Here is a 17,478-nt window from a genome sequence, read left to right as displayed (position 1 = left end):
TGAATATATCGCTCCCGTAAGTAAACTATGATTCTTACCTCAATGAGAGAAGTCACAAAATTAACCGGAATGTTCAAGAAAATTATAGAAAAAAAACCCGATCTAAATCCGTTAAGTAGTTCTGTCGTTTTCTAGCTAAGCAGAGGTAAGGTACACCCTGAGCTTGGTGTGTAAGTGAGGAAGGCCCGTCCCCTAGGCCCACTGCGTGTCTCTCGGATTCGCACAAGTAAATCGGTACCGCAAGCGAACTGTGATTCTTAGCGCAATGAGAGAAGTCACAAAATCAACCGGAATGTTCAACCAAACTCTAGAAAAAAACCCGATCTAAATCCGTTAAGTAGTTCTCTCGTGAAAAGCAGACAGACAGGCAGTCATTGGATTTTATATGTATGGAGAGATTATGTTTGCATTTGTGCATTTAATCGCTGCATATTTTTTAATTTGTGCATATTTTCTTCTATATTAAGAAAGATTTTAGTAAATATAGATGGAAAAACAGGGAAAAATGGAGTAAAATCATGTTTATTGTTGGAAATAATTATTGAGAATATACTGTATGTGGGTCACACCCTTTTATGGTACTCCGGCCCAATTAGGGTTAGGGACTTGGAGTTACCCTTAATCCATTCAGCCAATGTCTGGCTATGTGCCTCCAAGATTTTTTTCACTAATCTTTGCATGCGCAGAAATACGACAAAAAAATGTCGTTTTTCAAATGGCCACCATTTTGAAAATTTGGGGGAGTTCAGATGGGAATCAGACTCGTTTATGGTTCTGACCAAAAATATTAAGAATTTATTAGTCCAAATTCTGAGGTAACAACTCCAAAAATTAAAGTGCCTATTCGGGACTAAGGTTACTTCTCTTGTTTTTTATTATACAAGATAGTTTAGTTAAAAATACTTTTTTGGAAGTTGTACATGTAGGATTGAACAACTGGACAGTCAGATTATATATCGCCATGGAACATACAGGTGTCGTTCTGATTCAAGTCTAGTCCGCGACTCAGATACCACCTGTCCATTTTAGCTGCTCCACCTCCTGGTGGTGCTTCATCTGATATTCTCTGTTATGGTCCGGTCAAAGATGAGCAATGGAAGTTGTGTTTGGGAAGGCTTTAATGGTGTCTCACTGTTGCAATTTCAGCTGGATGACGTCAACGCTCTGTCATGGACTGACGACGAAAGAATCGCAAAGCATCTGAATGAGTGCTTTCGGCGGGATGAGAGGGATTATGGGAGCGTAACCATCATAAGCAAGAAATTAACAGAGCCACCAGTGCTGAGAACACAAAAGAAAGAAATAGTAAGAATATTTCTGTTTCTACATGTATTCTGAATTTGCTACAGTGTTTGTGTGCTGCTAAGAGGCGACCCACCCATAGGGGTGGTTATAAACCTAAGGGGTTGGTTACAAATGTCGTTAGAAAGAGAGAAAGAGGGGCACCCTCTCTGTCCTCTGTGGTTCATTCCAGGCAAACGAGATCCTGACAATTTACAGAATTCTACAGAACAGACTGCTTTATCACCAATCAGGAGCCATTTTACAGAGATGCTACTACTTACTGTTGTCGATACATTATGGCTGGCTGCAGCTACCAACATGTCATCTGTCCTCCATCCTTCTAAATCTCTCCGGTCTCTGAAATGGCCGACCTTCATATCCTACTTGCCACCCTCTCTGGCCTTTCGCATAACTCGGTCTGCCTTTGAGTGATCTGAATCCTACCACTCAGACAAACTCTACCATGTGTCCTGGGGCCTCATTTATAAAGCTTACATACACACAAAAAAGAGGCTTGAAATGTGGAAGTATGAAACTTCCCATGCAAACGTTGAGATTTATAAAAGAAAACTTGACATGAAACCTTGCGTGTATTTATGGCAACTCTGACCCACGTGTATGCAGCATTTCAAAGAAACTGGGAAATAATAACACCTTTGCTCAAGGAAGGAAATGTAGCCAGAGCAGCTAAATGATGACTCACACATACAATAATTCATAATTATAATTGTTACTTCTCAGGGAACAGGTTAGGAGTATCTCAGCTTATTCCATCATGCCCACTGTGCTGGAAGCCATTAGCTGTCTGAGGAGATGCTACGATCAGTTTTCATATGATTTGGGCACAAATACATAAGACATAACATATTTCATGCCTGCATGAAAAGGCGATTTCCAGTAGTGTCCGGTTCTTGCTGTGCATTTGGAGCACTTTACTGCACCCATATTGCAATAATGGCACCTAGTGAGAATGAAGCTGCTTTTGTTAACCTTTAGCTGTGATATTCCAGCTGTTACCGCATACCACATAGGTAAAGTCATTGAGAAGGTGACATGGCAGAGAGAAGAGGAAGAGCTGTGATATCTGCTAGGCATGAATACAAGATAGGAAGAAGAAGAAGAATGACAGCTCCTGTACCAGCTAAGTGTCAAGCGCATGTGGTGCGTTGTCCTGCTGGTACATGTGACCTACTGGAGCTGGAACCATGATCTTGGAAGGATTGGAGGTCCAACTGTTGCTAGCGTTATTATATTATAACAATTAATTTTAAATACATGTCAGAATGACAAAAAAGGAAAGGAAAGAAATGAAAAATGCTTGATTTGGATAAAGGTAAAAAGAGCAGTCAGAGTGAAGCATTATATAGACATATTGCCATAGGTATGAAGGAGGTCCAGTAGCCATTTTTTTGTTGAATGATTCATTGGCTGAAAGTCCTCAACGCTAGTCTGTCGTGTTTGAGAGAGGATGTGCAGCATTGTTGAATATGGCTGTCAATTTTGCCTTCATTCTTTCCTCCTCTGCTACCTTCCAGGGGCTCAGAGTGTGTCCTATAACTGAGCCTGCCTTATAAAATGAACTTGTTGATTTGGTAGGCCTCTTTTAAGAGTGATGTTACAGGTCCACACCACACCACACTGGCCATCACAGAGATGTATAAGTTGTAAAGGATGTTGCTACCCACGTTAAAGGAGTGCAGACTGCTAAGACAAAAAGGTCTGCTCTGCTCTTTCTTTTATGGTTCCTCTGTGTTCCAAGACCAGCGTAGCCTGTCACTAATGCGGACCTCCAAGTATCTATAGCACTGCACCACCTCCACCTCCACTCCCTGAATTGTGACCGGGCTCAGAGGCTCTTTGGTGCGGTGAAAGTCAATAAGCAGCTCCTTGGTTTTGCTGATGTTAAGTTGCAGACAATTCTTGATGTTCTCCCCCTGACTCCTCTAATTCCTTGTCGATATACCTAATAAGTGCAGAATCATCTGAGAATTTCTGCAAGTGAAATGACTGGGTGTTATATTTACAAGAGTAACAAGAAAAGCAGACAGGCCTTTTCCTTGTGGTGCTCCAGTGTTGCTCACACAGTCCTTGAGTCTCACAAACTGTGCTCTCCATGACAGATAGTCTGTTTATCCAGGACACCACAGGCTCATCCACCCGCATATCTTTGTGGTTACCCCATAACAGGGTTGGCTAGATGGTATTGAAGACACTGGAGAAGTCAAAAAACACAGTGTGGCCATCTTTGTCCTGCCTTGTGGAGCAGATAGATACTTTCATCCTTCGCTCCAATCTTTGTCTGATAGCCACACTGCAGTGGGTCCAGGTGGTCTACCACAAGAGGACCCATATAGTCCATGAGCAGCCTCTCAAAGCTCTTCATGATGTGAGAAGTAAGTGCCACTGGTCTGTAGTCATGAGTTTTAAGAAGCACCCGCCATATGATGCAGGATGTTTTCTACAACAGCAGAACTTTTGATACACTGAACAGGTGACCGAGGACACCACAAATTTGGTCAGCACGGGTCTTAACAACTTTTTGTGTGCAGTTTCATCATTTGTTGTCTCACTTATTCATCAGTTATGGACAGCCAGTACTGGTAATCAGAGATGGACTCATCCCTGGCCAATAACACCTGAATGTAACACACCACCACCATGTGCTTTGGTGGAGAGGAGGACTTTAGGGACCTTCACACCTCAATGAGGTTAGGTTGGAGAATCTAAGTGATTAGGAAGCTTGTCGAGCTGTATGGTCTGTTCTTGCCATAACTGTCCTGTTTTAAAATTCTAGAAGAAATCCCATGATGAAGTCTATTTTTTTATATCTTTAGTTATTGAAGAGAGCTTGAAGACTTTTTTGTGCATGTGATAATCTCCGTGATAATCTTCCCCTTCCAACCGTTAGCGATATCTGCCCGCATTTATCAAATATCTAAGATGCCTGTAAGAAACAAAAAGGCCGACTTGAAACTTTAGAAAAGTCGCCTGGTAAAAGAACCCTTTTCATTTAAAAGCAGTTTGTTGCATTCTGATATTTTTTGGCAGCCTTTGCTTTTGCTTTTCGACCAGCTGTGTGTGGGTTTCTGTGCTTGGCATTCATCTGGGGCGCGTCTGGATGGAGAACTGATTCACCAACATGACCTTATATTCTTATGTCAATTTTAAAATTAGACTTATGAAAAAAAAATAGAAAGAAATAGCAGTTAAACACCTATGGCAATGTGTACACTTTCTGCCCACCTTTGTGACACTAAAGCATGAAAGTCAGCCAGAGATCATAATCTTAAAATGGAGCGGGCAGAAAAGATGCTGGGTTTATGAAATATTTACTTAAAGAGTCTGCCTGTCTTTTCTCTTCGCTTCACTTCATTTCTGTTCTCTTCGCTCCCTTCATCCCCCTTAAAACAAAGAAAGGTTCAGCTGCTCAAACTACACTTTTTAAACTAAAGTGAATTTGGGTGATTAATAACTAAGACCCAGAAATAAGAAATAGCAGCAAGGGGGTAAGTCCTTTGATGAAACTTCACCAGAAAATGTCAAACACACACACATATATATATATATATATATAGTGAGATATGGCCGGCCATTCATCCCGACCAATACCCCCAGGCCGCCAGATGGAGCCCTCCTTGCAGCATAGAGGTGCCCCGAATGCCAGCAGGGAATCATGGACAGTGGAGTCATAATACACAGCCCTGCTGGATACCATGGGGGCTGCCAGGAGTTGCTGCAGGGAGGCCCAGGGATTTATATTTTCCGAAGTATTTCCAAGTCACGGGAACGGAAGAAATGATATACTTCCGGGCTGAAGAAAAAGAGAAGTTTTTACCTGACCCGGAAGTGCTGGATAATCACATGGACTGAGGGCTCAAAGACTTCTTGAAGAGCCACCCACCAAACACAAGGCACATAACAAAGGCTGCTTGTTAACAAAGAAACAAAACAATACCCCAAACTAATAATTACATATGTTAAAAATTTGACATTACATATATAATTCACAATAAAAAAGTCACACATAAACACAGAAGAGAAAGATTTGCATCACAGCCAAAGGAGGAACCCTGGCTGAAATGTATCTGATCATTTACTTCATGGGGTAGAAGGACACAATGCACAAGAATTGATGCATCAGATATTTGAAATATTAAAAATGCATGTTTCAATACACACATTTAAAGTCTAAATATTCTCAATTATAATAGATGTTTTGAATTTGTCACCCTCTGATGGAGGTCCATAGAGGGCTTAGACCCCTAGTTAAGGGTCATAAATCAAAAAATAAACTGTTGTTCATTATCACTGACCTTGAAATAGTCTAAAACGATACCCTATATGCATATGCTTGAAATTTGTCATTTTTAAACTTCTAGGATTGGCTCATAAAGGGGTAGGACCACCAGTAAAGAATCAAATATTTAAAAAACAAGATCATATATGTAATTGGTAACCTCAAAATAGCCTAAAATGACACTCCACATGTCTTAATACCAATCTCCAGTTTTGTGAAAAGAAGTAACATTTACCCCTCATATCCCATTAGTGGGGTCAGTTAATGTGGCCTGCAGAACTTCAAGGCCTCCTGGTCATTTTTTTTGAAGACTCCTATTGGTTCATCATAAGGGTGTAATTCCCCGAAATATAATGTAATCCAAATAGCCTAGAAACGGTTTTTAAGATCCACAGGGCCAAAAATGTGTTCAGATCATAGTGTGAATCTGTCTGTCTAATCCTTCCAACTACGCTATCTATCTATCTATCTATCTATCTATCTATCTATCTATCTATCTATCTATCTATCTATCTATCTATCTATCTATCTATCTATCTATCTATCTATCTATCTATCTATTATTTAGTGCCTTTTATCTATCTATCTATTCTATCTTTTATAAACTACCTTTTACGTCTGTCCATTTATCTGTCTTTTATATAGTGCCTTTCATGTCTGTCTATGTGTCTGTCTATTTGTTTATTTGAAGAGCCAACTGTCCCCTAGGGACAAATAATCTTTTTGTTACATCCTTGACAGGCTGATGTGACAATTTGAGATTTCTGGCCACAGAAGTTCTGTTTTCCTCCCTTTTTTAATATTATTTATTCATGACTATTGCAAGCTCAGCAGTTTTAAAACACCTCAATGAAGTTTTATTATGGCATCTGATGCAGAATCCAAAAAAATGTTCAGTTCACAAAACTTGCTGTGACACCAGCAGCTCGTGGTTCTTTTTCAGATTCTTAATTACTTAACTTTATAGCCTCCAGGTAACCATATGCTGTACATTTTCCTTTTCCACTGAGAAAATATATGAGATTGTTTCACTGGTTGCATCTGTAGGATTGCAAAAATCAACTTACTAATAATGGTAAAAAAAAGACAGTATTCCATGGAGCTGTCCTCTTAGGAGGATTTGGCTTCCGTCCTTGTGTCATCAAAGCAGAACGTTTCTCCTGTGAACAGCTTTACTTGGCATTGTGTGGGCGCTGGCGTTTGGTCCCAGGCTCATACAGTACAGTTGTGCTGTTGGGTTCCATGCCCGGCTTTAGTTTTGTTTATTATCGTCTGTTTTCTTTTACTTTGTACATTATTTTGTTCTTTTCAATAATTGCATTATTGATGTTCATTTCTTTCTTTAAGTGTTTAATTATTATTTTTTTTAATTATCATCTTTTCTTTTTCCTTTTGCTTTTCTCTGTTATTGTGTAGCCTTGGCTGAAGTTTGTTTATTTATTTAAAGTCTGTTTGTTGTCATTTAAATTAACTTTTTCAGATTGTGTTTTTAATTTGGCCTTTGGTTTTGTTCTTCCTCTGTTTTTTTTATTGTATATTGTGCTTATTGTTATTATAAATAGCTAGCATTGGATGTGCAGGATAAGTATCTCTAATCCAAAATTGCAAGATGTTCCAAAATTTGAAACTTTTTTATGTCTGACACGACGCCACCTATGTTCCCTCAATTTTCTTTTCTTTTCTTTACTAATATATGTGAAGATTTCAAATGGATTTATTTATTCAGTTATTCATCAGTGCCACAAAGTTTTGATACACAGTCAGTGACCAGGGATTGGGGGTCAAGGTGGTTCTGTCCAGGAAGGCAACATGAAGCTAGGATACACGATTAATGACCGGGGTTGAGGTGTACGCCATGAAGCAGCGAGAGCCACAAGACTACGATATACAATCCATGAGTAGGGATTGAAGGTGTCCCCAGTGAGGTGACTTGAAGGTAGGACACACGATCGATGAGCAACTTTAGGATACCCCATGAAGCATTGGGACCCACAAATCTACGAAATACAATCAGTGAGTGGGGATTTTGGGTGGAGGTGGTTGTCATCCGTGAGTTGACCTGATGCTAGTACATGCGATCGATCACCAAGTTTGGAGTACCCCATGAAGTATTGAGAACCATGAAACTACAATATGCGATTGATGACTGGGGATTTTGGGTGGAGGTGATTGTCCCCTGTGAGCCAGCATAAGGCTAGGACACACGCTCGATGAACAGGGTTGTGGTACCCCATGAAGCAGCGAATGCCACAAATCTACCAAATACAATCAATGAGTGGGGATTTTGGGTGGAGGTGGTTGTCATCTGTGAGGTGACATGAAGCTAGGACACGTGATCGATCACCAAGTTTGGGGTACCACGTGAAGCATCGAGAGCCACTAAGCTACAATATACAATTGACGATTGGGGATTTTGGGTGAAGGTGATTGTCCCCTGTGAGCCAATCCTCGACGAACAAGGCTGTGGTACCCCGTGAAGCATTGAGTGGCAACAATCTACAATATATAATTAACAACCAGCGATTTTGGCAGGAGGTGGTTGTCCCTCCTGAGTCAGCATGAAGCTTGGACACGCGATTGATGAAGAGTGTTGTAGTACGCCATGAAGCAGCGAGTGCCACAAGGCTACAAAATACAATAGTTGAGTGGGGATTTTGAGTGCTGGTGGTTGTCATCCATGAGGTGACATTAAGCTAGGATACATGATCAATCACCAAGTTTGAGTGATCCAGAGCTATGAAGCTGCAATATATGATCAACGACCAGGGATTTTGGGTGGAGGTGATTGTCCCTCTTGAACCAGCATGGAAACTAGGACACAAGGATGGATGGCCAGGGTTGTAGTACCAGGTGAAGCAACGAGCACAATGAAGCAGCATCATTCAGTCGAATATTGGGGAGATGATGAGCGAGTCCCCTGTGAAAGTGGATTGACAGGTTCGGAGGGGCCGGTGGGGTTAGCAAAATATCAAGACATTTTAAAAGGGCCTCGTGGCACCCATTAAGAAAACAAATATAGGATGCTTCAAGTGGAAAAATCCCACCACCATGGTCAGATTTATGAAACTGAAGCTGCGCATGCATGTTTCAGTTTTTCAGTACTAATACACAGCATCGGTCCTTTTAAAAGGGATCTAAATTTGAATCTATAACATTATATTCGTCACTTTTGAGCTTTAATATTTTTGTCACGTCAAAGCGCATCTTGGTGATATGAATTATGTGTGCAAGTCGTTATTTAGCTGGTTTAACCGTATTTCCTTACTTATTCAAGAGTGTCACCAAGATATCTCGCTATGCATGTGCAAAAATTCCAAAATCCAAAAATATCTAAAATACTTCTGGCCCCAGGCTTTTTGGATTAGTGATACTCAACCAATATTAGTTTTCTTTGTTATTGTCAACTGCCCTGTCTCCTGTATGGAGAGCCCCAAAGAGGCATGGCAAAACAATTATGCAGCTAGCATAAACTGAGACACTGACGTTCTCACAGCAGCTTGAGCGTTGATCTGGTCAGACCCCTGAGTTTGTTTTATGACTTTGATTTTTGGGCTTGCTGGCTTTTGTCTCCTGCATTTTGTTATTAAGGTGTTGTCTTCACTGGGTAGTTTTGACTGAGCCCGACATAAGAGCACAGTAGCTGATAGAGCAGCACGCGCTAAAGCCAAACTCCAGTCTGCACATGGGGCCTGATGTCCTTTATGATGAGTTGCTGCTTTTCTTTGCACGTTTTCAAGACGCCGTGTAAAGGCCTGGCTAACAAAATCTTCACCTTATGGACAGGTAATCTTGAGTGAAAAACATTTCAGTTTAGTCCTCAGGGGGCCTGCATTTTGTTGCAGCTCTGTCTAATGAATTAGTCACCCTATAGGCCACAGGGAATGACTGGTGACCCCTTGCTGTTAGTTTCAATGGACCCTTAAGGAACTGAGCTGACACTCAGACCTCCAGGAGCACCCGGGCTTGACAGAAGGAGTTCCTGTGGGCTTTGACCAAGGAGTTCCAGAGGACATTTCAGACCATAGAAGTGATTAGGGAATTATAGCTGGGAGTTTAAAAGCTCCTTTTGGATAAAGCCCAAGTGAATTTGAACTTGGGAGAAAAGGAGGAATAAGGGTTTAATTATTATGAGTAGGTGATGACCTCAGGACACAAGATGTGATGAGGGGTTAACTGTCATGAGGAGGTGATGATCTGAGGAGACAAGGTGGTGTAAAGAGTCAACTGTTGTTAGGGGATGATGATCTGAGGTCACAGGGTGGTATAAGGGTTTAACCTTTGTGAGGAGGTGATCACCTGAGGACACAAGGTGTGATATGGGCTTAACTGTTGTGAGGAGATGATGACAGAAGGTGTGATGAATGTTAACTGTCATGAGGAGGTGATGATCTGAGGAGACAAGGTGGTGTAAAGAGTCAACTGTTGTTAGGGGATGATGATCTGAGGCCACAGGGTGGTATAAGGGTTTAACCTTTGTGAGGAGGTGATCACCTGAGGACACAAGGTGTGATATGGGCTTAACTGTTGTGAGGAGATGATGACAGAAGGTGTGATGAATGTTAACTGTCATGAGGAGGTGATAGTCTGAGGAGGACAAAATGGAGTAAGAGTTTTATTGTAGTAAGGAGGTGCTAAGCTGAAGAGGCAAGACTGTATAAGAGTTTAGCTGTTGTGATGAGGTGGTGACCTGAGGTCACAAAGTACAATAAGGATTTTACTCTTGTTAGGAGGTGATGGGCTTTGGAACAACACCAACATTTATTTTTAGAGCATGTTTTGATACAAATGAAATAGGTCAAAGTGCTATACAAGATGAAGAAAGAAAAACTATGAAAAGAAAATTAGGCAATACTAATTGACAAAGAATAAAGTAAGGTTCGACGACCAGGGAGGACAGTATCATCAATGATCTCAATCAGTCCTCATGGTGTTCAGGCTTCATGTGGAAGAATTAGACGATGATGATGGTCATGTGGACCTCTGGCCTTCAATCTATCAATGTAAGGACTTCATGGTGCCCTGATCAGGTGGTGGTGCGCAGATCGCCATCATAGAAAACCGAATAAAGAACAGCAGGGAAAGTAGGGGTTAGTTTGGATTCTGGAGCCATAAAAATGTAATTAAATGCATATACAGAATATCAAGGTTACACAAAAATACAGCTATGAGAAAGCCATAGTATAATAATGAGTTTTTAGCAGTTGTTTTAAAGTGCTCCACCATATTAGCCTGGTGAATTTCTATTGGTCAGCTATTCCAGATTTTAAGTGACAGCAGAAGGCTGCCTAACCACTTCTTTTAAGTTTAGAACATTAGGACACTCTAGACGAGCCATTCAGCCCAACAAAGCTCGCCAGTCCTAGCCACTTAACTCGACTTAAGTCGAGTTTTGAAAGTCCTTAAAGTCCTCCTGTCTACCACACTACTTGGTCGCTTATTCCAAGTGTCTTATCGTTCTTGTGTAAAGAAAAACTTCATAATGTTTGTGCAAAATTTCCCCTTAACAAGTTTCCAATTGTGTGTCCCTGTGTTCTTGCTGAACTCATTTGAAACTCACCATCTCTATCCACTGGACTCGTTCCCTTCATCATTTTTAACTTCACACTTCAATCAGGTCACGTCTTATTTTTCTTTTGCTTAAACTGTAAAGGTTCAGCTCTTTCAATCTTTCCTCATAATTCAATCCCTGTAGCGCTGAACAAGCCAAGTCGCTCTTCTCTGGACCTTCTCTTGTGCTGTTATGTCCTTTTGGTAGCCTGGAGACCAAAGCTTTAGCTTTTGGAATTCTCAGCAGACCCTCATTTGAAGATCTAAGGTTACGATTTGGAGTGTAAGGTGAGAGGCATTCTGAGATATAGGAGCGAGATTATTGAAGGCTTTGTAAACCGTACGCAGTATTTTAAAGTCAATTCTAAATGGCACCGGTTACCAGTGTAGTGACGCTAAGACTGGCGTGAAGTGCTTGGATTTTCTTTTCCTAATTAAGGTTGGATAAGAGTTTAACTATTATGAGGAGGTGATGACCTGAGGAGACGAGGTGGGATAAGGGTTTAACTGTTTTGAGGAGGTGATGGCTTGATGGATTTTGGTGAAGGGTATCGGACGAGAAGGGAAGGAGTTCTTGATGCGTTAGAGGAGTGGAAATTGGCTTAGCCACCCTTTTAGTCTGTCACGGCCCAGGGTGTCTATTTTTTGGTTAGATCCCTTCTTTTGTGCAACTATTATATTACCAAAAAAAGAAAGCTAATTATGACGTTTGGCCTCCTTGGTGTATGTTTTGTTTTGGGGACTGGTCAAGGTGGCCTTTTAGTAGATTAGCATCCCATCGGCCTGTCAGTGTGCCCTGAGGTGGCTTTCAGCTCCCCAAAACACTGGGAAAAGTGGGTTCAGATAATAAAATTTCAGTGTGATGATGTAAATTCTGGTTCTTCAGTTTGCCCTTTACGGCTAACATTTAAAAATCAAAAGTGCTAACAGCAAATCCTTTTAGTAACAAACCCAGCAATGATTTTTTTTTTCATATTTTACTCTCATTCCTTCACTTCATATTGCTATACTGATTGATCTAAAGGTTTGCCGGCTTTATTGCTGCATTTTTCTGCAGGCAAGGTAATTTCACGAGGCAGGGACGGCAAGGGAAAAAGATGTCATTTTTGAATAAGATAAGGCTGTCAGATCAGCCTCAGTCCCACTGAGAGATCCTCTCATAAACAAACAAGAACTGGAGGCTTGTGTGCAGAGAAATAGCTGGCAGCATAATAATGGGGAATGTAGAACAACAGGCGGTCCAAAATAACAACGATAACACGCAGATCTTCTGAAAACTCCACCGGCAGCCACAAAACGCAGCCTCTCTTGTTAAAGAAGCAGACGTTTCTCTGCACTTCTCACTAAGTACTTAAAAAAATAAATAAATAAATAAATAAATAACAGATTTTTTTTTTTGCCTGTCCATGGATAGTGATTACATTTTAAAAAAAGTTTCAGCCACTGCATAAGCAACGGTGATGTATGTCTGCTTTCTGATTTTAACCACTGACATATTTCACCAAAATGCCTACTGTAGTTTCTTATCTCGTAGGCTGTTCTTGTTGTTGGAAAGAGAAGCAATATCATAATTCTTACTGAACACACAAGACTGGGTAATTTTCTCTAAAGCGTGGAAGCCAAGAAATCCCAACAAACTGAGACCCTGAGGGGTGTGGAGGGTTACAAAAACATGTTTGGAATCTAGCAGCTGACGTCCAGAAAAATCTGTGTAATGTGGAATGCGATGGAGTCACAGAGGAACTCCTTCTGGGTGCAGTGGGCACAAGGCAAGATACCTCGATAGATAGATAGATACGAAAGGTACTATATAATAGATAGATATTAAGTTTAGTATAGTAGGCAGGATAGATGGATAGATAGATACATACATGAAAGGCACTATATGAAGGATCAGTAGATAGATAGGTAGACATGAAAGGCACTATATAATAGATAGATATGAAAGGCATTATATGAAGGATCACTAGATAGATAAACATTAAAGGCACTGTATAATACATAGATATTAAGTTTAGTATAGTAGGCAGGATAGATGGATAAATAAATACATACATGAAAGGCACTATATGAAGGATCAGTAGATAGATAGATAGGTAGACATGAAAGGCACTATATAATAGATTGATATGAAAGGCATTATATGAAGGATCACTAGATAGATAGACATTAAAGGCACTATATAATAGATAGATATTAAGTTTAATATAGTAGGCAAGATAGATGGATAGATACATACATGAAAGGCACTATATGAAGTATCATAGATAGATAGACATGAAAGGCACTATATGAAGGATCAGTAGATTGATAGATATAAAAGGTGCTAGAGAGGAAAAGCATTATGCAAAAGATGAATGTGTATATGTATTTATATAAATATATATATATTTTTTTTCTTTATATATATATATATATATATATAGGGTGGTCCAGATCTAATTATGCAATTTTCATCACGCTATAACTTATTAAGTTTATTACATAGAAAATCACCTGAAAAATCCCGGACCATTGAGAAGTGTGCGAACTGACAACATGAAGAATCGTGTTCGCACCGAACTGGCATCATCCCTGCATAAATCAAGGTTATCCAGACCATCTCAATCTGCATAATTAGATCTGGACCACCCTGCATATATACACACACACACACAAAGTCTGAGTACACACATGAATGACTAAAAAGAAAGACAATTAAAAAGAATGAAAACTTCTGTCTTGGCAGCCGCAGTCCCAGTGAGGCGCTATAAAGACATATTGCCATCGGTGTGATCCCGATGCGGTTCTGCTTGATGATTTGTCGACTGAAAGTCTTCAATGCTAGTTTGTCACAGAGAGTATGTGCAGCATTGTTCATAATGGCACTCAGTTTTGTCTTCATTCTCAGCTTTGTTGTCACTCCCAGGGCTTACAGAGTTTGTCCTATAACTGAGCCTGCCCTTTTAATTAGCTTGTTGCTTCGGTGGGCCTCTCTTGTAGTGATGTGAGCAGCCAAGCACACCTCACTGGCCATCACAGAGTTGTAGAAGATACCCACATTAAAGAAGCACAGTCTCCTAAGGGAAATGAGCCTGCCCTGCCTTTTTCTTATCTAGTTCCTCTGTGTTCTTAGACCAGTCCAATCTATCAGTGATGTGGGCCCCCCAAGTACTTGTAGCATTGCACCAACTCCACATGCCCCCCATGAATAGTGACCAGAAATAGAGGTTATTTGTTGTGGTGGATGTCAATAATCAGTTCCTTCATTTTGCTGATGTAACATTGCAGACAGTTCTTAATATACCACAAAACAAAGTTCTCCACCTGACTCCTCTGTCTCACCCCTTCTCCTTAATCATAAACCCCATAAGTGCAGAAGCCTCTGAGAATCTCTGCCTGTGACATGATCTGCTGTTATATTTATAGTCAGAGGTGTACAGAGTGAAGAGAAAAGGAGGACAGGCCTGCTACTTGTGCTGCTCCAGTGTTCCTCACATTAGGCAGTGGGTGGGATTGCAGCTTGTCAGCTAAAAAAGCCCCCAACACCCCCGAAATACCCTATTTGTAAACTGTTACCAACCCTTTTCCATATTCTGCTTCATTTGGAGCCACTGCTCCACTGCCATGTTGTTTTGCTGCCTATGGCAATGTCATCTAAGATAATGGAGCCCTGGAATCATTGGGTAGGAGGGTCCTTTCATCCGATTGGCCGGCCCAGCACTGACTCAGCTGTAACTCGTTGGCTGAGGTCTTCAGAGCCCTGACTGCGTCTGACTCATCTCCGACTCCTCTTTTGGGGCTTTTCCACTGCATAGTACGGCACGACATGGTTCAGTTCAGCTCACTTTTGGGGCGTTTTCCACTGGGAACAGTACCTGGTACCTGGTCCTTTTTTTAGTACCACCTCAGCCGAGGTTCCAAGCGCGCCGAACCGTTACCAAAACGTGACATGTAAACTCTGCTGGTCACTGATTGGCCGGAGAAAATCGTCATTACTGCGTCACTGGCTATTCTTTTCTTTAATGGTACACACACGCGGAAGTTTGTGTCCCGTCTCTCCATCGCTGGATGCAGTTTGTTGCATAAGTGGATGAATGTTTCTTCAGACATTCGAAAGTTCTCCAGCCACTGAGTGTTTGTAAAACCGGGAACAATCACATCCCACCACTCTGAAGCACGGTTAAATGTCCAAACAGATGGTCTGTTGCGGCGACTTTTTGCAAAATGTGGAAGATCTGTAATATACAGAATCAGCATTTTAATGTTACACTGGCAGTTAAGTTCATTTTATGCTTTGCAACAGTGATAAAAGTTAGCTAGTGATGTGCTTTTTTTAGATGCTTACCCTTGCGCGTCGTCGAGCTAAAGTGTTGTCGTTGTCTGCGTGTTGTTGTAAAAGTTCCACGGTGTCACGGCAGTAGAGGCGGCGCAACTATAACGACACGTGAATAATCCCGCCCACTCTAAAGCGGTACTAAACTGCAGTCGAAACGCAAACCGAGCCGAACTGAGCCGAACCAAGGTGAGCTGTACTGAAGCGTGCTGTGCCGTACTATGCAGTGGAAAAGCGCCTTTTTACAGTCTGGCTTTCCAATGAACTCTCCATTTATGTTAATTTGTTTCTACTTTGCTTTTGATGTATTTGAACAAATCTGTATCCTCGTATGTGACAGTTCTGTTTGTACTTTAGTGGTATGGTCTTTTCTTACCTTTGCTTTGAGAGTTGTTACTGTGGTCTGAGCCTGCACTGGTAAGGAGTACTGTGCAAGAACAAAGTCGCTTGTACTGTCGTGTTGTACTTCTGAGGTGGCCATGACAGACTGGCCTTTGAGTTCTGTGAAGATGATTACTTGTGTTCTGTTTTGTACGTTGTATTCAGCCCATTTTTTGACACACATTGCTTGCCCAACTTTTTTTCAGATGGGTGGTCTCCTTTAAAGTTTTTCTCTGTATAAGAGCTAGGGGGTGGTTATAGCAGAGCGAGTCCTCCTTGGAGTTTCTCGTATTGTATGTGCTCTGGGAAGGGGGGTTCATTACTTCCATAGCGTACGTGCCGCACCATTTGAGAACCACTCTCTTAACAAAACTCTACAAAATGACATAATCAGTACTTCCGCAATATGGATGGCTGGTCTGTTCCTCATTTTTTGACACCCATTGCACACCCAACCTACAGTGCATCCAGAAAGTATTCACATCACTTTTTCCACATTTTGTTATGTTACAGCCTTATTCCAAAATTGATTAAATTCATTTTTTTCCTCAGAATTCTACACACAACACCCCATAATGACAATGTGAAAAAAGTTTACTTGAAATTTTTGCAAATTTGTTTAAAATTTTAAAAATCGAGAAAGCACATGTACATAAGTATTCCCAGCCTTTGCCATGAAGCTCAGAATTGAGCTCAGGTGCATCCTGTTTCCCCTGATCATCCTTGAGATGTTTCTGCAGCTTCATTGGAGTCCACCTGTGGTCAATTCAGTTGACTGGACATGATTTGGAAAGGCACACACCTGTCTATAGAAGGTCCCACAGTTGACAGTTCATGTCAGAGCACAAACCAAGCATGAAGTCAAAGGAATTGTCTGTAGACCTCTGAGACAGGATTGTCTCAAGGCACAAATCTGGGGAAGGTTACAGAAAAATTTCTGCTGCTTTGAAGGTCCCAATGAGCACAGTGGCCTCCATCATCCGTAAGTGGAAGGATTTCGAAACTACCAGGACTCTTCCTAGAGCTGGCCGGTCATCTAAACTGAGCAATCAGGGGAGAAGGGCCTTAGTCAGGAAGTGACCAAGAACCTGATGGTCACTCTGTCAGAGCTCCAGAGGTCCTCTGTGGAGAGAGGAGAACCTTCCTGAAGGACAACCATCTCTGCAGCAATTCACTAATCAGGCCTGTATGGTAGAGTGGCCAGACGGAAGCCACTCCTTAGTAAAAGGCACATGGCAGCCCACCTGGAGTTTGTCAAAAGGCACCTGAAGGACTCTCAGACCATGAGAAATAAAATTCTCTGGTCTGATGAGACAAAGATTGAACTCTTTGGTGTGAATGCCAGGCGTCACGTTTGGAGGAAACCAGGCACCGCTTATCACCAGGCCAATACCATCCCTACAGTGAAGCCTGGTGGTGGCAGCATCATGCTATGGGGATGGAACTGGGAGACTAGTCAGGATAAAGGGAAAGATGACTGCAGCAATGTACAGAGACATCCTGGATGAAAACCTGCTCCAGAGCGCTCTTGACATCAGACTGGGGCGACGGTTCATCTTTCAGCAGGACAACGACCCTAAGCACACAGCCAAGATATCAAAGGAGTGGCTTCAGGACAACTCTGTGAAAGTCCTTGAGTGGCCCAGCCAGAGCC

At 41.4% G+C, this 17,478-nt stretch overlaps 1 protein-coding gene across 1 annotated transcript in view; it reads left to right on the top strand.

The window, feature by feature from the left end:
• LOC120530770 overlaps window positions 1–17,478 on the top strand; it is a 350,925-nt gene that overhangs the window by 238,666 nt on the left and 94,781 nt on the right. Inside the window, exon 8 of the mRNA XM_039755354.1 lies at window positions 1,147–1,305. Within this exon, the coding sequence (XP_039611288.1) occupies window positions 1,147–1,305 (159 nt within the window). The remainder of the gene's footprint in view (window positions 1–1,146; window positions 1,306–17,478) is intronic.

This window comes from Polypterus senegalus, chromosome 6, assembly GCF_016835505.1.
Source record: "Polypterus senegalus isolate Bchr_013 chromosome 6, ASM1683550v1, whole genome shotgun sequence".
Lineage (NCBI taxonomy): Eukaryota > Metazoa > Chordata > Cladistia > Polypteriformes > Polypteridae > Polypterus > Polypterus senegalus.
This window is presented reverse-complemented; position numbering and strand designations above follow the sequence as displayed.